This window comes from Pholcus phalangioides, unplaced genomic scaffold, assembly GCF_987345545.1.
Source record: "Pholcus phalangioides strain wild (caught in Gottingen) unplaced genomic scaffold, Ppha-v1.0 ptg000009l_1, whole genome shotgun sequence".
Lineage (NCBI taxonomy): Eukaryota > Metazoa > Arthropoda > Arachnida > Araneae > Pholcidae > Pholcus > Pholcus phalangioides.
The window spans coordinates 306,173-328,391 of NW_028301602.1; the positions used below are offsets into that span (position 1 = coordinate 306,173).

The 22,219-nt window shown below is 37.9% G+C and overlaps 2 protein-coding genes across 2 annotated transcripts in view; both read right to left on the reverse strand.

The window, feature by feature from the left end:
• Positions 1–2,040: 2,040 nt before the first annotated feature.
• Positions 2,041–2,625, reverse strand: LOC149081590 (uncharacterized). Its single transcript, XM_089236952.1, has one exon. The coding sequence runs from the start codon at positions 2,623–2,625 to the stop codon at positions 2,041–2,043; it is 585 nt and encodes a 194-aa protein (XP_089093078.1).
• Positions 2,626–17,670: 15,045 nt separating this feature from the next.
• Positions 17,671–22,219, reverse strand: part of LOC149081591 (uncharacterized) — a 132,390-nt gene continuing 127,841 nt past the window's right edge. The window contains exon 5 of the mRNA XM_089236989.1: positions 17,671–20,905. Coding sequence (XP_089093115.1) covers positions 20,712–20,905 — 194 coding nt within the window. The 3' untranslated portion in view covers positions 17,671–20,711. The remainder of the gene's footprint in view (positions 20,906–22,219) is intronic.

Here is a 22,219-nt window from a genome sequence, read left to right on the forward strand (position 1 = left end):
TCTCTCAACGAAACTTCTTGAAAAATATTTTCAACGGGTTTATTGAATCATGCTCCTTTTAGAGAGGTCTAATGTTTTAACTTACTTTTTGCGCAGTGTGTTTAATCCCTAAAACTAATTATTATTAGTTTGTTGATGAAGGGTTCCACTTGTCTCGATGAGTGGGGAAACTGAAACCTACGACTGATTGTGCTTCAAAATCATTCACAAAATGATGATCACAAATGAAAGAAATTTAAACAAAGGAAAAAATTCATTTGAACCATATAAACTGAAGAGCCAAAAAAACTGGTACAGGCATGCGTATGAAAATAAAGAGATATGGAACCAATCAGAGTACGGTGCTGCGGTCGGCAACGCCTATATAACACAACAAGTGTCTGGCATAGTTGTTAGATCGGTTACTGCTGCTAAAATGGCAGGTTATCGAGATTTAAGTGAGTTTGAACGTGGTGTTATAGTCGGCGCACGAGAGATGGGATATAGCATCTCCGAGGTAGCGATGAAATTTGAATTTTCACGTACGACCATTTCACGAGTGTACCGTGAGTATCGGGAATCCGGTAAAAAATTAAATCTACGACATCGCTGCGGCCGGAAAAAGATCATGCAAGAACGGGACCAACGTCGACTGACGAGAATCATTAAATGTGACAGACGTGCAACCCTTCCGCAAATTGCTGCAGATTTCAATGCTGGGCCATCAACAAGTGTCAGCGTGCGAACCATTCAACGAAACATCATCGATATGGACTTTCGGAGCTGAAGGCCCACTCGTGTACCCTTGATGACTGCACGACACAAAGCTTTACGCCTCGCCTGGGCCCGACAACACCGACATTGGACTGTTGAGGACTGGAAACACTGGTCTGACGAGTCTCGGTTCCAATTGCTTCGAGCTGATGGACGTGTACGGGTATGGAGACAACCTCATGAATCCATGGACCCTACATGTCAACAGGGGACTGTTCAAGCTGGTGGAGGCTCTGTGATGGTATGGGCGTGTGCAGTTGGCGTGATATGGGACCCCTGATACGTCTAAATACGACTCTGACAGGTACTGTCACCTGTAAGTAATGCACGTAAGCATCCTGTCTGATCACCTGCACCCATTCATGTCCATTGTGCATTCCGACGGACTTGGACAATGCGACACCCCACACGTCCAGAATTGCTACAAAGTGGCTCCAGGAACACTCTTCTGACTTTAGACACTTCCGCTGGCCACCAAAATCCCCAGACATTAACATTATTGAACATATCTGGGATGCCTTGCAACGTGCTGTTCAGAAGAGATCTCCACCCCCTCTTACTCCTACGGATTTATGGACAGCCCTGCCGGATTCATGGTGTCAATTACCTCCAGCACTACTTCAGACATTAGTCGAGTCCATGCCACGTCGTGTTGCGGCACTTCTGCGTGCTCGCGGGGGCCCTACACGATATTAGGCAGGTGTAGCAGTTTTTTTGGCTCTTCAGTGTATATACATATTAGAGCTTACTCGTCGCGCGTTGCTGCGATCTCAGAAGAAAGGAAATTCAAGGAAACTCTCTCGTTATGTGTGATAACATTCAATTTACATTGTGTCACTTTTACTGAAACTTATTCATTTTCACATGGAAAACATTTAAAAGCGTCGTGTTAATTCTATTTATTTATTAGAGTGCTTATGTATACACGATATTTTTTGTTTTTCCGTCTGGTGCGTACACGAATAAATCAGAAGGTTTTCCGACGCGTGAGCTGGCCACATACAGTTGTCCATATGAGAAGCACGGATTCTCCAAATCTAGCCCACACACTTGTAGCGATTGTCCTTGTGCTTTGTTGATGGTCATTGCAAAAGCGAGTCACACCGGAAACTGTAAACGTTTGAATTCAAATGGCATATCTGTTGGGATCATTGGAATACTTGGCAACAAAAAAAATACATCTTCCCCCTTGAATTTCCCGTTCAAAATTGTAGCTTCGATGACATTCTTCATCATCTTTTTCACCGAAAGTCTTGTACTGTTGCAAAGTCGTGGTGGATTGATGTTTCAGAGAAGAATGATGACAACTTTGACAACTTTGTTTTGATTCATCGCAGTATCGATGGACTTATACGTTGTCGCTTCGCCTGGTATGCCGTTTTGAATGCTGAAATTGATGGCATTGAGATCGTTGTTCGTAGCTGTTAATATAGCACGTGCACTGAGCCACTGATGATTTTTGTAATTCCGCGCGATATTTGGGAAAACCTTTTGAATCAATTCGTCTTTGGTCGATGTCGTCTTAGAAACGTTTGTTGTCAATGTGATACATTGTGTAGATCTGTCGATTGCCATCTTCCCATTCCCAATATCCAGCAATTGTTTTGCGAAACGTTCGGAGGATGCATCATTTTGTAGTTGAACATGCATATTGGTTTTCAAAGTCAATTTCTTTACATGTCGCCATAGAACTGATGATTTGAGACATGCATTAAGTTCATCAGCGGGTGTTGAACGTGGTATGACTTTGTTCAACAGAGTTTGTCGAAAATCCCCAGACAATAAAATGAGTGCTCCACGGAAGGGCTGTCCATTTCCCCTCAAATCCTGCAGTGTACGATCAAGCGCTTTCAATGCTTTTTTGTGAGCCATTGTGCATTCGTCCCATATGAAAAGTTCACATGTATGGAGAACTTTGCCCATTCTGGAATTTTTAGTGACATTGCATGTTGGCGTCTCAGTGGTTTGCAAATTCAACGACAGTTTCAGTGCTGAATGCGCTGTTTGACTACCATCCAAAAGTGTTGCCGCAATTCCAGATGATCCAATTGCCAGTGCAATTTTAAAATAAAACATATAAATCACTGTTGTCTAGCACCCGCTACACAACTATGCCAGAAACCTTCGACACTCACGCCACCTAGGATAGATGTACTATGCCAGAAACCTTCGACACTCACGCCACCTAGGATAGATGTACTATGCCAGAAACCTTCGCGGGAGTGTACTCAACAACTTCTCAAAGTTTCATGGCGATCGGATGAATGGTGTAGTAATGCATGAAGGACAAACAGACAGGCAGACAGACATTCGTTTTTATATATATAGATAAAGCCCAAACATTTTATTTTTCTAGTATACAAATCTGATTTCTAGTATACAAATCTGATTTCTAGTATACAAATTATGCAGAAAACTCAAAATATCATACAACTATGGTATGTATAAAACTCACAATGTAATAAAATCCCCCACCATTCCTCCGTAGATATTAACCTACATTGTATGAGGCAAATGAGAAGGGAATTGTGAATTTTCCCCGATTATCAAGCTTTAAAAGTGAAGAACTGAACTGACAGAACTTCTAATCATATTTTGGTCTTGAATGTTGGGCCATTGAAAGATGAATGTAGTACCGATTATTCTTCCAGATTTCGCTTCCTGCTGGCGAGTCTTAACATTTCGGTTAGTTCCCCAACAAACATCTTTAATGACTTTTTATTTGTGAGGTCGACCAGAGCCTAGTCACCAACCTTTGCTTCTGGGGAATGGCTTTTAATACTATATCTATGAATTTCGTTGTTCTTCTACTTCTCGACATTCATCTTTCAGGTCTATTAAAGAAGCCTGTGCTGTGATTCAAAAAAGAGCCTTAGTCTTTTCTTCAATTTCCTAATACAATCGATAAAACTAATGCTCGTAGGTAAAGTGTTGGCGTACAATCGTTAGGTTACACTTGCCCCACCATAGGAAAAGCGCAGTGAAAAAGCATAACGCTCTTAAGTCTTACTTTCGCTAAAGAAATATCATAATTATATTAAAATGACAGATTGAATATTATTCAATTAAGAAAAGAAGAACTTGTGATATCGAAATATCGATATTAGATCAATTCGCACTTTCGGAAATGGTTGAATGAGAAAGAAAATAAAGGTAGCAACGTGATCACAAATCTAACTTCTCCGTATGAAGTTATCTTGCAAGAGCAGCTAGCGCACCAAGCGCATTTTTACTGAAAAATAGAGTAAGTACAACAAAAAATTTCACCAGAAGCTAACTGAATTTTTTTTACAAATCATATTGGGCTTCATTTACCCCGAATTTCTACTTACCTCAGTGCTCTAAAGCAGAATATGCCGAAAACTGTAGCGTGCACGAAGAACGATCAGTGCTGTTACAGAAAAATCTGATGTACTCAGTGTACCTTTTGCGAATAAAAGTGAAATGTTTTTGAAAACATGTTATGAACGTCTAGCATCACATCACTCGGGTTCAGGTTAAAAAATATAAAAATAGCAGGGAAAGAATTTTTTTTGACCCGGTTATAACCTTAAAATGGCGATACCGTCATCACCATCATAATAAATCACAGGTGAATGACAAATGAATGAATTTGGGACAATGAAGAGGCTTTGGGAAGTATGGGGGGGGGATACAGAAGACAGACATGTATTCACAAAAACGCAGAGATTAGCCAAGGAAAATGTACGCACACAACTCTGTGGTCGAAAAGACAAAATTCGAGAGGGTTGGGGGAACCCAAAGGTAAATACGACTGGATGTTGACATTCACCATCACGCACCTAGACTAAAATCCATTCCAATTCTTGACGGGCCGATCGATTCGCTGACACGAATGCGATATAGCGCTAAAAAGAGTCACCAGACGAGCACTATCATGACAAGTCAGTCAATGTTAAACTGCACTCGTTTTATGGGATCGGTTATGATTCACGAGGTTGGCCTGGTGAACACGCCAACCTTATTTCGAATCCTTACTAAAGCATGAAGGACTTCGAACAGTCATTCGCAATGTGAAATAAATTGTACGCAGCGGTCGTAAATTGAAAGTGGTATCACAAAACGATGATAAAAAGTGTTACAGAACGTGGTTATAAGTGTCCTGTCACGTGGGTGGAGAAAAAAATTATATACTTTGATATCATTTAGATACAAAAATATAATTTCTGGAAAAAAAGATAAGCTGAACTTGGAAATATCATCGTCTCGAACAAGAACAAACTCCTTCTCTTGATACGTTACCCGACTTACATCGAGAAATCGAAACATCTTTAAAGAAACGAACATCACGGTAAGATGCTTCGGATCACAGTTCGCTCATTTCAGCGTGATCATCAAGACCTGAATTTTTTTGTTCTAAAAATGTTTAAAAATGACTTTAGAAAATACTCTAAGAATTAGAAAAGCATGCCATCAAAATCAATAAAACAAAGTTCTTGAAAAACCAGTTATGTTCGGAAGTCGAAAGAAAAAGTTTTGATAGCATATCAAATCATATGTATAATTTTTTTTCTCACCGTTCAGATTTCATCGAAAATAACGTTTCCAATGAACATGTCATCCGGAATAATTCATGAATTGGTTTGGAACACTGGAGTTATAGCAACCCACAAGAGTGGGGCTGCAGGACTCCTGTTCTGGAGTCTGAGACGGTTCTTAGCATTTTTTGTTTTTCAAGTTATAAATTAACTATTGACTAGACCGTGAAGAATCTCACCGAGAGCCCACCAAAGATTACAGTCTCGGACCATGCCTGGAGTACAGGGAGGGGGGACGGTAGGGTTTTCGCAGAAAAAAAAATTAAAAATGAACCTCGCCAGAAGAAAGTCCTGTGTATGCCAATGGTTAGGATGCCAATCCTGTGTATGCCATATTTTTTCATAAGTGCTCAATTGCTCAATGCAAACAGTATTCATATATAATTATTTTCAATCTTTCCGTTGTCAAAAAATTTAGAAAATGATAAAAAAAACCTTTAAAAATGCCAGAAATGCTCCAAGAGTGAAAAAAGCAGATGCTTGTATACAGTCGAATCCCGTTATAACGAACTCCGAGAGACCGGAGGAATCATTTCTTTATAACAAAGACTTTCGTTATAAAGGAATTCCAGGTTTTTGTATTGTTACTATGCAAACTTATTTGTGGGATTAGAAAAGTGTTCGTTAAAACGAGATGTTTTTTGGCTATAACGGTATTCGTTAAAACGTGATTCGACTGTATTATAATTCATTACTCCTTTCTTTTATTTTGAAGAATCCCATTAACCGATTAACACGAAACTTTTGCGTTTGATTTGCAATTGAATGTAATATTTTTTAGTCGTTTTTTGAAAAATCGATTTCAGGGGTCGTGATACCCCTTAAAAACGTGGAATTTTTTTATACATGAATGAATACATTACACATACATGAACGAATAAATTAACTTTTTATACAGTCCCCGTGCGCCAAAACCTCTCATTATTGAGATTTAGATCCCGTTTAGAAAATTCATTAGCAAAAGAAATCATATGCATTATTCATCGAGATATTAAATACATAAAGTCACTATGTTTTGGTAGCCTATCACTATATGTTGGAAAGTTTTCATAAGCTCAAAATTTATCATTTTTAGGAACAAATAGTATAAAGTCACTTGGCGTATAAAGTCAATCACACTTTTTTCCATTCATAATAAAGAGCAATCATATTTTTTGACGATTATTGTGACAATTACAGAACTTTTATAACTTTGAATTCAATTTGCGTTTCGCGATTTGTGAACCATACCATTAATCACTGGTGATAAATGCTGCAAAATTTAAGGTCAAATATCTCCGTTATCGTTATAGTCTGTCGCAAAAGTATATAGACAATCGTTTTTTCTTGAATAACAAATCAATCGTTTCCCATTTCGATCTCAAATTTTTTATGCATGAACCCCATGCAGTAGTCATTTTGCAATAGTTGAACAAAATTTTTCTCAAGAAATGAATTGACAAAAATTAAAAAAGGAAAAACAGCCCTGTTTCATAAATATATAGACATGTATTTTAATTCGAAATTATGTTGCTGTAATCGTAACCGCGAGCGATAGTCTTTGTTTCTCATCTCATTCTCGAGCGCCTCGAATTTCATTCGCATTAGTTGATTTTTGTGGTCGCTAGGGGCTCATATATTGGCAAAGTTTTTTCCATGACTACTCTCTATTTACCTTTCGGTACATATTCATACCCTCATTTCGATCACTTGTTGTGTGGTTGCGATCACTTCCTATTCATGAATAAAAGAATTTATGAGGAAAAGATGCCACTTTGAGGTCGAACCTATATAGGATCCGAAATAGTTGATGCCCTTATTCGAGTAGCGTACTGTGTGGGAAATGTTGTGCATCCTGACGTATTTTCCAATCTTGGCATTTCGGATGTTTTCTGCTGCGCGTTGTTACAACGAAGTCTCCTCCCTTTTCCTGCAGGAAAATTCAATAGAGAGAGAGAAAGAGAGAGAAGGGCCTGACCGCTGAGCCGCAGCACGTCTGTTTCGTAGGATCAGCCCCGAGGGATTTTGCTCCGACTGCGAACGGATACAATCAGATTTCGAGAAAAAGGTACAGTGGAGTAAGCAGTGGAATGAGGTCGGTGGAGGAGTGTGGCTAACGTCCAATCACTTAGGACAAACACTCGCCGTTGAACGGACAAGACAGAGGCAAATGCCGCTCTCGTCCACCCTCCGAAAACTCTTCTCCGCTAAATCAGGCGAAGACAGCTGCAGCCCCTTAGGGGACTTGCCAGCCACCAACCACAAAAAGACTTCATTCGGCTCAACTCTTTTCATGCCGATTTCTTTCCTCAGTCAGGGACAACATCCTTCGAAGAGATGAATCTTATTCCCTTTTTCCTTTTATCTCCAGTGACGAGTGGAGTTTGTCTCGTTTCTTTGATGAAGTCGAATCAGTGAACGACTCAACTACGAGCAAATGTTAGAGATCGAGTCTGGTTTTCGAAGAACGGCAGAAAAGAAATAAATACACGGAGCCTGCTTTACCTCTCGCGATATTGTGTTAATGATTCGCACCACGTTTAGGTGAGTTTCGATATTGAAAACTAGAATCTCTTAAGTTCGTCTTCAATTCACAAATTTGGTTTGCAATTTTACGATTAGATCTCATGATATATTGCCCGTTTGATTTGAGGATCTGAAGCAGAGTCATCCACATTCACTTTTCCTACCACACCCCCTTCTCGGAAGTGTTTCTCCTTAGTAGAACCTCCCCACCATCCTGACCCTAACAGTATCCTATATTCTATCCATAGCACGAAGTGATACTATCCAGAAAGGGTTAGGAACATTGAAGACGGCGTCAGGAGCATCCTAAAAATTTAACCCTTAAAAAAGCTCAATTTCTTTTTTCGAGATAAGTTTTTTTTTGCAATTTATGACACGTATTGAAAGCTGGAAAAATCGTTAAAAAATACATTCTGAGTTGTACTACTTATGCGAGGCTTTATTGTAGACGTGCAAAGTCTTAAAAAAAATCGCACATAAAATAAATATACTCAAGTAATATTACTTTTCAAATATATAACTACCTTCTTGGTGATTCAAATTGTAATAAGAAAAAAAACTCAGGTTGCAAACTACAAGGGAAAAAAAAGAAAGAAATGCAAACAGAGAGCATTTTAACAAATCAGCAAAATCACAGCCACACATGCTCTGCCACAAACAAAGAGTTATTGTCGTTAATTGGGACATCTACCAGCAAATTCAAAATATCAAGTTGAAAGAATATGACTTCACTTTTTATGTGCAAAGGTGATTCCAATTCTTTTTCTTCAAACTGGCTGCAGCAATGATTAAAGAACCCTTTGCGCCTAGGCAAAGCTACGAATCTTAAATTTTACCATAGGAATCATTGACCTGGAATGTGGACAATAGGAAGTACTTGATTCGGACCAAAAGTTAAATTTGCTCCTTGAGAAATCAGATAAAATATAATGCTACTCTTGAGTGTTGATGATAAAGGTTCAGCAAGGGACTTCATAGCAGCCTGTCTGAATTCTTCAGGACTTCTAAACTGTACATTTACCTCGTACACATCCATCTGCGGAATTTCTAACGACTTGGTATATGGAAAGACTTTTCAAATGGGAGATCAGCTCGATCATCCTCAAAGTTAAAAAAAACGAATATTGTATCTCTTTTCAAACGTATCGATTGTGTTAGAATTCCCGACAACCAGTAGTAAGCTATTCTATATCAACTATCCTTCGACTATCGAAACATCGAGAGTAAATTAAATTTCAAATAGTTTGGCAAGTAACAACCAAATTTATTGTGGCGCTAATCATAACCAATTGAATTAGTATTTAGTCATGCCAGAGCACTGGATATAAATTTTTTCTACAATCCTATGAGGGAGGGGGGAATATTTCTGCAAAGACGCAATCAGCGTATGATTTTTATTTCTATTTACAATGATCACCGTGATACCCGATTATGTCACTGCGATTCCAGATTTTCCACTGTTAAAGTAGCAGATCTGCTCATTGTAGTTGCGTCTTTTTGTGACATGAATAGAGGAATGAAGATCTTTCATCTAAACAAAGACGAGCACTATGACGGCTGAACATCCAGTCCCCTCAGCAGCGTAAGCTGTGGTGCAAGAATCTGAACTGACTATGTAACCATGAGTGGAATGTCGACATACTAAGTAACACAAGACGCTAATCGAACCTCAAGGACGCTCCCTGTGCCAAGAGACGATCGACGGATGTTATATGCGAAATTTCTAAATTAATCATTGTTATTGGACCCGATTGCCTTAAATCTATACTTATGTTTCGAAGCACATGATATTGGTATATGGATGATTGCTGAAGCCACTAATATCAATTTACTTTTTTTGCCTTTATCGTAAGCAGCTCTATGTTACTTGTTATTTAATAGAATTTCCGGACACATCCACCCTTCACGAGAACACTTAGATATCTCTCAGAGAGATGTGAAGTGGGGTGTGTCCGGTCTTTCAATGTCGATTAATACATTTAGTGGGATCAGTGACAATGATGTCTGCCAACCTAGATTTGACTTTCCTTTCACTATCTCTTATCACTTTCTTCAACGCCTTTCTTTTCATCAGCAAATTCTGACAGGTCACCTCTCCCACTTTTATAAATGCCCTTCTCTTTCCAAGATAAAGATTACGCACGTTATCCGTGAACCGGGTGAGGGTATGATTAGCAAACATGCTTTTTACATACAAAGGGAATAACGCCCTGAAAAACCTCTTATAGTTTTGCCCAAAATTCTTCCCACTGACTTACTACTCCCACTGATTCCAACCAGTGGAAAATTACCGTTAACCTTTCCCCTCAAAAGTTCGAAATTTGTTCTTGGAAAACGGGGAACTATTCTTTTGTTATTAGGTTTACCCGAATCTACAAACAATGCGAACCACCAATGGTCACTGGAAGAAAGTTGTCCCCCACCGAAACATGTTTAACAATATTCTCGGAACTAGCGAGAACTAAATCCGAAATATAAAAGTACCCCTAGTATACCTTCTGATACAAAAAATTATCGAGCACCAAATTAAGAAAGCCTTTCTCATATTGATCTCTATCCAATAGGTTCTCCCAATCGATACCCGAAAATCCCCTAATATTACTAGCCTGTTATGTCAACACATGTACGAAATTTCTTCATGAAGCTTGGAGATATAGCTTGAATCCCGATTCGTTGAGTTATAACAAACTCCTCACATTTTAAGGAAACAGTTATTTTCCGGATATTATGCTGAGGTGAGCTCGGAAAGAAAAGTCATCCCGTCTCCGCCGGGACTCGAACCCAGGCCCTCTTGCATACCGGGCAAGCATGCTACCATCTACACCACTGGAGACACATGAATCTGCCTTCCAAATTTCACGCACTGTGTCGTGAGGCGCTGAAGTAGAGGCATTGGTAGCCTCTCTTAACTTCAGGAAATGGCCCCCGGGTGGGACGGTTTAGAGAGATATAGATGGCTTTTTTTTCTCAGCCAGAGATATCAAGGAAACAGTTATTTTCCGGATATTATGCTGAGGTGAGCTCGGAAAGAAAAGTCATCCCGTCTCCGCCGGGACTCGAACCCAGGCCCTCTTGCATACCGGGCAAGCATGCTACCATCTACACCACTGGAGACACATGAATCTGCCTTCCAAATTTCACGCACTGTGTCGTGAGGCGCTGAAGTAGAGGCATTGGTAGCCTCTCTTAACTTCAGGAAATGGCCCCCGGGTGGGACGGTTTAGAGAGATATAGATGGCTTTTTTTTCTCAGCCAGAGATATCAAGGAAACAGTTATTTTCCGGATATTATGCTGAGGTTAGCTCGGAAAGAAAAGTCATCACGTCTCCGCCGGGACTCGAACCCAGGCCCTCTTGCATACCGGGCAAGATATCTATCCGGCCTTGATATCTCTGGCTGAGAAAAAAAGCCATCTATATCTCTCTAAACCGTCCCACCCGGGGGCCATTTCCTGAAGTTAAGAGAGGCTACTAATGCCTCTACTTCAGCGCCTCACGACACAGTGCGTGAAATTTGGAAGGCAGATTCATGTGTCTCCAGTGGTGTAGATCAGTGTTTCTTAACCTTTTTCAGCTCATGGCCCCCCATGGATCACATTTTTTTCTCGTGGCCCCCCTGTCCTATCCAGGGCCCCCCCTCTACCCTCATCAAAGAGGGAGTTCCAGAAGTCAAATTATATGGTAAAAAAATGGTCTGTGTAAAATACGGGATGATCCAACGAACCTGCACGATAACTCGACCCTCCCAACACATCAACCGTTGTTCTGGCGGCCCTCCATACTTAGCTGTAAATAACAGCTTACATATGAAAATCATAGCACCAGATCCCCTCCCTCCATTATAGACATGAAGACCCGGGTCATACCCACACAGACCCAAGGGTTAAGATGCCCCTGGGACGGATCTGACATATTCTGAAAGTAGTAATATTTTTCAACCATGTTTCATTTTTAAAGCTTTGCTTCTGATTTTCTCCCGTGGCCCCCTTAGAACATCCCAGGACCGCAAGGGGGCCATATGGCCCCAGGTTGAGAATCACTGGTGTAGATGGTAGCATTCTTGCCCGGTATGCAAGAGGGCCTGGGTTCGAGTCCCGGCGGAGACGTGATGACTTTTCTTTCCGAGCTCACCTCAGCATAACATCCGGAAAATAACTGTTTCCTTGATATCTCTGGCTGAGAAAAAAAAAGCCATCTATACCTCTCCTCACATTTTGTTTTCAAGTTCAACCCACGTAGTTTCAATATTACTTCTCTGCACGTTACACTCTCTAGCCTTAAAACATGATTTCTCGTAAACCAAGACTCCACTCCCTTTCCTATCAGCTCGAGGAAGCAATCAGAGTTTATGAAAATTCATATTCCATGAAAAAATTTCTCAGAATTAATGAAAAATTCATATTCAGTGGGAAACAATTTCAGAATTGATGAAAATTAATCCTGATAAGTAAATAGTTAATGGTTCCCTGCAAGAATTTTATATTTTATGAAAAATACTTTTAGGGATTAATGAAAATTCGTATTTAACGAATATATATGAATATATATATATATAAGTGATCTTAGTATAAATAAAATTCTCCAATAATGTAGGGCTCCCTACCTAACCCGAAGCTCCATTGGGTCCACTTGTTAAGATGTTAAGACGCCACTATGTGAATAGAGATATCACATTATAACTTGTTGGCTTTTGAGCTTCATGGAAATTTTTATGGCCCGCACTGTCTCAAAGGTTGAAAACCCTTGCTTTAGACCAGTTTAATAGTCTTTTAGGCTTCTTCCACGTGTGTATATAGAAGTCCTTTTCAAATAATTAGAACTACTGTAATATCGCCCTTAACGGACGTTCCCCTTCAGCTGATAACTCCTGATATAATGGTTTTTTTTTTTTTTAAATTACGTCGACGGGCCTCCATCCATAGTTGGAAAAATTATCGGTCCCATCGGTATTCGTTATTGAGAGGTTAACTGATCGAGAGGTTTACTGTATATGTCACGGACGGGAGACAGGGGCATAAGCAGAATCTACTTTTAGTGGGGGGGGGGCATACAGGCTAATATGAGGTTTGAATGGAGCACAGAGAATTTCTCCAAGGAAAAATTTTAAGTTTTTAACTGCAAAAAGTGTTTTAAATTCACAGAAATTGATTAAAACAGATTTAGATTCTTTTCAATATTTTAACATTTTTAAAAAAATTTTTTCATCCTCTCTACCTTTTTCCACGCCCTCCCCCGTGTTCAATGGGGGGGGGGGCACCATTATTTTACAAGATACTTTGGGGTGTGGGACATGACAAAAAAAAAACCGTTGTGAACCAATAGTCTAGGCCCTCCACACAGAGTTGTCAGTTTCTAAAAAAAATCTTTATTATCCAAGCTTTTGGTGTTTATTAGAACGCACTTCAATTTTGTGTGATTCAGTGTTAATCGAGATGTCATCCGAGTGAAAGAGTTAAGTAAAAAATTCCCCCTTCTATATTGAGTTGATCAACAGCGTTTTTTAAATGAATGCGTAGTAACATTATAAGCGTGTCCTCTCCCTTCAAGTCTATCCCCGATGTTGATAGACGAAAGGTTGGCCCCTTCCTTGTGTATGGGAGAGGACAAATGTTGTCTGAATGTTCTTGATACGCTACTGCTTGTTATCTGAGACCCACTTATCCCTTTAGGCGGCATTGACGTGATATCTCGCGCTTACTTAAAGACCTCTTATTTTATCACTGATGAGCCCAGATATTTTGTAAAATTGATTTCTGAATGGGACACTTTTCCCTCTACATCCCTTACTTTGCACCTGATATGTGTGTGTGAAAATCAGAAGAAATTCTACTTATTTAAAAAAAATAAGGAGGCACTTTATGGGGGGGGGGGGATTTAGAGATTTCTGCTATGTCGCTTTGAGTGTAACTACTATATTCAGTTGGATTTGCACGCGTGAATGAAATCGTGCCGGAAATGAACTGAATCGTATTTAACTTGTGCAAAAAGTTTTAAAAATGCACGGCAATGAAAGAATCGAAGAGTGTATTTAATTAGCCTCTAAAATTCTCACTTCCTCATGGTTTTTCAAAATTTCTGCACCAACTGGCATTGACCTTCATCAGCTTTTCGTTGAGATTTTATTTTGGTAAATCTTTGCAAATACATTCAGCATTCTGTATTCACTTCCGTTACTTCATAAAACACTGTTGAAGAAACATTTTACTTATCTTATCCCAAAATTCTACAATACATTACCACCAGAAATCACTCACAATACTAATTTATCATCCTTTAAAAAATGTGTTAAGCAATACATGTTCTCACTTGATGGTATAGAAAATTTGTTTAAATGTTTTTCTGTTGCTCATGTAATTATTAAATAACGTAACAGTTTAATTTACTTACATGTTGCATCTAGTCATTTTTGCTTATTCCAACATCCAAAAGAAATTTATATTTTTAGATGCAGCATATTTTGTAGAACTGTTTTTAAATTGCAATCCTCTGTTGCCATGAATTTTTATTTTAATTTGATTAATTTTGATTTTTTTTAGTTGACTGTTCTGTTTTCCATACTAATTTTTACTAGCATTTACGAGAATGGGTCATTTTTTTGATTGACTCCTTGGTAAATCTTTTCTCTTTTTTCTCTCTCTTTTTTTGTACTGTTATATGATAACAATAAATTTGATTTTTGAAAAAAAAATTTAAGTATTACAGAAATACTTGTTTGGTGAAAGATATGCTGAAAAACGCATGATGTGCGACTCCTAGGGAATAACTAGTTTTATGTCTCTAGTGGTAGAAATCGGAACTAAATTTTGCAATCCGCCTGTATATCTTGCATCGTATTTAAAAGTGGCTAATAATTAGTTCCCACAGCATTGCAAAATGGGAAATTTTATTTCACGTTGAAATTCTATATACGACTGAATTCGTACAACTTGTTTGTAAAACGGCTAATCGGCGGTTAGCTTCGTTGCGTCTAGACGCCTTGTAAACTGGCGAAATTTACAATCCGGAAAATTACAAAAAAGGTAGGACGTTATTATGCGACTTTTAGGCATATACATACTTAAACTTTGATTTTTGTACTTGACCCCGAAAGGCTTAGAATTCCACGCGTGCGCCAATGAATATCGAGAACCAGACGGACGATGTAAGGTTTCGTATTTCTAGCTAATAGTTGAAATCCGAGTCATGCCGGTTCGAGCCCCAGAACGTTATTAGGTTCTCATGGACCCTCACTCTCTCCTGTGAGGGCATCTTTATTAACGGGTTCTATCTTCTGCGTTTGTAACTTTGTGATTCTGAGCCTCAGGCAGCGGCTCTCCCAGTGATTTCATTAAGTCGTCCGTCCAACCATCGGATACAACGGTACATACAACACAACGTTAAATCCGTAGCGGAAAGTTTCTCTCTCTCTCTGGTTCCCAATCACTATCTGGAGCGCGTAGCTGCGGGCGTTGCAGTTGCTTTTGGTCCCATTACGAGCACAGCACACACACACCACACGTCGGTTTTCCCACTCGTGATCCAAATCCGTAAAGGGCCACTCATTCGTCCGAAAGTGAATTATAGCTCTCTCTTTTCTTTCTCGATTTCTTTGTCGACATCTATGACAGCCCGTCGATTATATCGGAGATAAAACTAGAAAAATTCGTTCTTAGTAATCGATTTGTTATTTGTTTGATTATTGAAGAATAAGCATGTGTTTTCCCATGCGAACATTAGTTACAATTGTATTATGACTTTTTGCTCAGCCAAGATACACGAAATCAATAGGCTATGTGGATATTACGCCAAGGTGAACTTTGGAAAAAAAGTGTCGTTCTCTCCACCGGGAATCGAATCTGGGACCTCTTGCATACCAGAAAAATGCACTACCATTATACCACAGAGAACCGATCCTTTTTCTTCTTAAAACGTAGCGTGACTTGCTGAGTAGAGACATTGTAGCCTCTCTTAACTTCAGCTAATGAGACCTCCAGGTGGTGGCAGTAGAGATGTATTACGATTTCTTGATCGGCAGATACATGAAATCAATAGGCTGTCTGGATATAACGCAGAGGTGAACTTCGGAGAACGATACTTTTTTCCGAAGTTTACCTCGGCGTAACATCCACGTAGTCTATTGATTAAAAAAACTTACCATTCTTAACAACCCTTTAAGCTGCATCGACAAGACATATATTTGGCCTTTTTAAAAACTTTTTATTTTTAGCATTGAAGAGCCCAGATATTTTGTATTGATTTCTCAATGAAAAACTTTTCCTTATACCCCTTAATTTGCACTTGCTGAAAATCGGAAGAAAGCCTACTTCATTGAAAAAGATGTCATTTTGAGGAGGGGTTGAGGAGTTTAGTGATTTCTGCTGTGCCACTTAAAGGGTTAAGCATTTTCTGAACATTGTTCCGCGGTGGTCAAGAAAGATTAATAGAATGCTCGGTTTCATTCTTAAAAAGGTGTTCTCTTAAAGTGGTTCTTACACTTTTCGGAGGCTTAGTTTGTCCTGGAGACTAAAGTATGTCATAAGGTTTGGAGACCATACTTGCAGGGATACATAGACTTGGTGGAGGGGTTCAAGAGAAGAGCCCCGCACCCTTGTTATGAAGACAGACATACATGATTTTTTGAAAATTTTTACATTGGAGGAACGTAGGTGTTGGGGATGATTTAAATTTTTAAAATTTTCAACGGGATGGATAAAATGGATCACGAGCTAATAATACGCCGTAACGAAGGGCACCAGTGTTGTTTAGTAAAGGTAAATTCCAGGTTATAGTATTGCAGGGAGTTTTTCCTCTAATAGGGTTGTTAATGAATGGAACAGCTTACCCCGGTTGTCATGAATTCTAACACAATTGGCTTATTTTTGAAAAGAAATACATTTCTAATATAGGATGAATCGAGAAGCTATCTATACAACCATAATTTTTAATGGGCAGTGTATTTTATTTTTATCGTAATCATTTGTTTGTATAAGTTTTATTTTATTGTGTATTTGTTTTTCGTGATGTATGTGTGCTGTTATATTATGTTGCTGTGTTTTAGTTTTATATTTGACATCCATATTTTTCATGCGCATCTGTTTTTTCAACCACCTCGTCGGGTATTTGCCTGTTGTGGCCTTTGTGTTTTTAATAGGTTTTCTTTAGATCGCGCGTTAGAATCACTCGCAAACGTCGAAATTTTTATGTCCTCGTTGGTTGGTGACCGCCTTATCAAAATAACGTCTACGATCAAAATGATCTTCATTAAATCGTTTGAACTGGAAAAGGCTAATTAGAAAGCCACAGCTTTCAATCTTTTCGGTTTTCCGGGACACTTTAGAATAAGTGAAAGTCGATTTGTTCCGCATGTGATGGGGAAAAAATCAGTTTTAGGTTGCACTCGAAATGAACATGATAGCTGATAATTTTTGCGAATTTAAATTGATCATTTTAAGATCAAAATAAAATTAGCCAAGTCATTTTGGCAATATATACTGAAAATCTGCCCCCAAAACAGCATTTATTATAAGCCGACTTATTTTTAACTGCAGATGCAAATATATTAATTTATGCAAGTTTAAAAATGTTAGTTGAGACACAATAATATTTGATCTGGGCCCTTTGTTGGACACGCGTGCTATAAAACTTACCAAAACAGTAAAATATGTGTCACAGCTCCATCATTTGAATTCAAATCCATCGAGTCAGAAGTTAGAACGACAGAAACCATAATATTAGACTCCGTCTGACTAGCTTTCATGTGATATCCTTCGGAATCTTTTTTTATAGAAAAATAATCAAATCGGTGGATAGCAATCGGCATCTAAAAAAAAATCAACAAATCAAGACACACAAGCATCAAGGGATTGATGCGGAAGGTTTTTATTATCATCGGTCATCATATTGTGGAGAATCGAGAGAGCGTAACAAGATTATATAATCTCTAATTCTGTACAAGATTCGATCTATCGAACATTATTTACAGTAAAAACATCAACCATTGTTTAATTGATGAAATGTAGTACTAATAATTCATAAATCCGCACCGCGGAATGTTTCATATTTTTTGTACCTAGGTGGAGATGTCCGACATCACTTCTAAGAGAAGCAACTGATGCTTTGCAAAATTTGGGTCATTCTCACAAAATTGGACAAAAAATTAAGAAAAATATTATCAAAAGTAAATATCAACCAAAAAATCCAAAAACATTTTAGAGACACTTCTTCAGTAGCCGATGAATAAAATATAGTTAGCAGCGAAGTTTGTTCAAAATCAATGGTGAAAAAAATTCTTTTAAGTTAACCATGTTAAGAGACAGGCAAATCTGACTCGACACTGCCTGTTTCAGCACTTTGACTTGATATTTATGTTTGACACTCACAACATGTTCGATAAAAATTTTGGTATTTTTTTTTCAACTTGGACAAACACTGATACTCTTTTGAATAATTTTTTTTTCAATTGCATTTCTATTTCTTTTTTTTTCGTCAATTTTATGGTGACAACCGATTTTTAATTTCTCTGTTTTACTAGAGCACGAGTTGCATTCTCACAGAATTGTCTATTGTCTTTAGATGATACATTACTTCAGCTTGATGTTGCATCCAAAAAATTTGGATTTTTCTCACCCACTTTCTTCCCCCCCCCCCACAAGATGACTATTATTTTCAAAAATAATAGACATTTCTAAACTGAAACACGTGGTATAAAGTGAAAATAAAAAACTTTCAATTATATATTTCTCACAAAAAAAATTAGCCCAGAGAAGGACATTTACCGACGACACTCGCCTCTTTTATCCTGAATAAATTAAATTTGTGAATTAATTTGCAATTCTAATGGATTTAAATGGAGATTTAAGTGATGACCACATTCTCCTTCACCTCCTTAACAGAAAAAATTGGTAGATGGCAACTGGTATTGTAGGATTTGAAACAATTTTTTGCAAATCTCACAAATGAAAAGAAAAAAAAGCTGGACAAAATTTTCATTTGGCTATAAACTATTGATAAAAAATAGTTGAAATTATGAAAAAAATGGAATATGGAAGTATACTGGTTCTAAAAATATGTTAATAAAAAATAATAGGTTTTTGTTTTAAGATAAGAAAGCCATCATTTTGGAATTTGAAAAATGGGTTGGGGGCAACCAGGAGAAACTTTCTTAATAAATGAAAATTTTGTTCAAGTAAATTTCGAAAATCTATTGATGAAAAAATTACAAATAGAGTGGGGATTTGTCAGATACCGGAATACAAAGTGACAAAAAAATAAATCTGTGCTAAATATATTAAACGTAAACGGTTGAGGACACAATTTAGGCTAATTTCATGGGAGTGACACATAAACTTTTTGTGACTTTTCCTTCCTCTCCGTATAATGTTTGGAATCTCTGAACAAACCGTCTGGACCCAACTGATACTATATGTTACGGTAAAGTGATAAATTGATTATTATACATAATTACCGATTATTATGAATACTTACCAATCGTCTTGGTAAGTTTGATAAATTTATCACTTTTATTGGCGAATGCGAATATACATAGTACCCAAACGTCATTAGTAAATTAAATAAATAGTAAAAAATTATCACAATTGGTGATTATGCATAATAATCTAGTGTCGTTAGTAAATTTGATAAATACTGGAAATTTATCGCATTATCTGTGATTATTCACAATACCCTACCTAGTGTAATTGGTGAATTCGGTAAACATGAAGAAAATTCCAAATGTTAATTAGTTTGTGTGATGGTTATAGTCGGAGCCCGATATAATGATGATAAATTTTACGATCGTACTCCGACATAATGTTAGAGTAAATGTATGAATTATCATGTAGTATATCATATAATAAGATTTATCATATTTACCAAAGATGCGACGCTTGGGTATTATGCATAATCGCCGGTAAAAGTGATAATTTTTTTAGTACTTTTACCGGCTTTTTTAGTAACTTTGTTGAAACGGTGGAACTGCTATAGTCACATGACAAATGAAATGAATTAGATAGAACCCAGTTTTCGTGTTAGCACAGATCGAGGCGAAACCACAAGCAATTTGAAATGAAATACGAGAACATAGAAAGAAATCCACATCACCCCTCACCATCATCAAGTCCCCAGATGAAGAATTACATCGACGATGTGATAACGGAACAAAAGAAATTTCTGTTTTGATCCCACGTAGGGGATCATGAAGGTTGTTCAGCTCGTGTAATTACAATATAGTTGCAATATATGCATATACAGCATATTGTTTTTACAGATTACGTATAACTGATTTCCCCGACAGTTACTGCTCTCTTCTCAACGTGAAAAATCGATGGATTTTGAAGTATAGAACGTGGTCCATATTGAAATGGTTTGTTTTTTTAATGGTTTTCAACGAGAAAGTCGGAATGTCACGGTTTGACGAATCGACAGGCGCATTTCTTTGATAACAGTTTCACCTATATTTCCTTATATTACAAGTAGAGAATCAATTTCACGGGGATGGAAAATTGACGACGAATCAAGTTTGTCATTCACGGGGTTCCCTTCTCTCACATCCACTTCTTTTTTGTTGTTTTTTTGTATCTTTCTCCGAGATGAGCTTTTATACAGTAGTGTTTACTAGTTTTCAACATAGAAAGGTTCATCTTTGAGTCTACGTACACGTTGGGCAAGCAAGCACTCGAAGAAAACGAAAGATGTGCGCATTTCGGAGGAGAAAGAAACATTTGACGATCCCAGGATTTTTTTCTCAACGAAAGGAACAGAGTGAAAGGAATGTGTATCATCGCAAACTAATTCTGGCAGAAATTTATAACGTGACGTTCCGGCATCGAGAAAGCGAAGGCGATGGCCACGCGTGACGAGGTCATAACCACAAGTTCCAGTCCGTAAGATGCAGCTGCCGAATTCCACTTGGTCGTGTCTACTGGGCACTGTGGCCGATGTCGGAATGCTGGGTCTCTTGGTGACGCCTAAGATCAACTTTCCTCTGGAAGGCTCTGCTGCAAATTTCGCAAGCGAACGGCTTGAAGCCGGTGTGTTTCCTGCTGTGCGTGATCAGATTGGACGACTGGCTGAACGCCTTGCCGCAAACGACGCACTTGTGTGGTTTCTCACCTTGAAAGACAAAAGGGAAAGAAGACGATAAAACAAAAATATTACGCTAGATAATTAGCATATTAGTTCAGCTACCAATTTCACAAGAAAAGATGGAAATCTATCTTAACAAAAGTCCATGTAAAAGCAAATAAATGGCATTTTCTTGCCTCGAAATCATCTAAAACCACGAGCTGGGTATTTACCCTCTCGGAAGGGTATCGTTTACTTGACGATAGCACACGTGACCTCACGGGCTTCTGCACATGTTATTTCAAGGTTAATAATTAGAATTATCCCGATCGGAAAGAATTTTTTTTCAACATGAACTTCAGTTGATGTTTTTATTTCGCAAATCATGTCGAAAAATGGAGTACACAACGGAAATGAGGCTTCTTTGCAAGTTGGCACTTTATGCAAAAAAAATCACCCAACGGTGACTCTTTGAATCCAATGGCGTCCTAAGCTCAACATCTCTTCTAGATAATATTTTAACTCTCCCACTTCAAAAATATGAGAGAGGCTGAATTCATTATACATATCTAAAAGAAATATATTACGCATGTAAAAGGAAATCGCGATTGATGTGGAAAGAAATCGATCTAATGTATTTCTATAGCCTCTTCAAACCTGAGCCAAAACTGTTAAAAACATTTTTTTTGATTGATTTGTATTTATTGTATGTCAAAATGGCTTTTAAAAAGAAAATTATTTTCTTTTTAAAATTTTATTATTATTAAAATAAAGATTAATTGTTCATTTACATATAATTAATTAATTAGGGTTGATATCTTTATTAGAATCATTTGAGTTAAGACTTGGCTATGCGTAAAAGAGTACGTAACTTAAAAAAAAAACCAAAAAACATTATAGATAGCAGAGAGCCGTTTATAATATACACTGTGCATAGCAAACGGAGTATGACATTTTACTGGCGAACCGTTGATCTTAGAGTTACACTTTCCATTATAAAAAGTTTTCAAACAACGTGTAGTATTCAGATGTGACATTCATGTTCCAAGGGGTTGTTTAGGTATTAAAATAGAAAAAATTAACTTTTTATATGAACACCCTGTGCTAAAGAACCCAATTACGGGTAAAACGGCTTTTCCCCCCAACTTTCCTCCGTTTTTGGAATTAAAATATCTCAGTGAATATTGCACTTAGGAACGTAATTATTTTTCTAGCATCTGTGGAGACCAGGCAACAACTTTGTAATTGGGTTCTTGAGCACAGGGTGTCCATATAAAAAGTTAATTTATTTAATTTTAGTAACTATTCAACCTCTTGAACCATGAATGACACATCTGAGTACTACAGGTTATTTTTTTCTAA

Excerpts from the sequence above, each read along its gene's own strand:
- LOC149081590 (XM_089236952.1), bottom strand. The coding sequence starts at position 2,625 with ATGGCTCACAAAAAAGCATTGAAAGCGCTTGATCGTACACTGCAGGAT.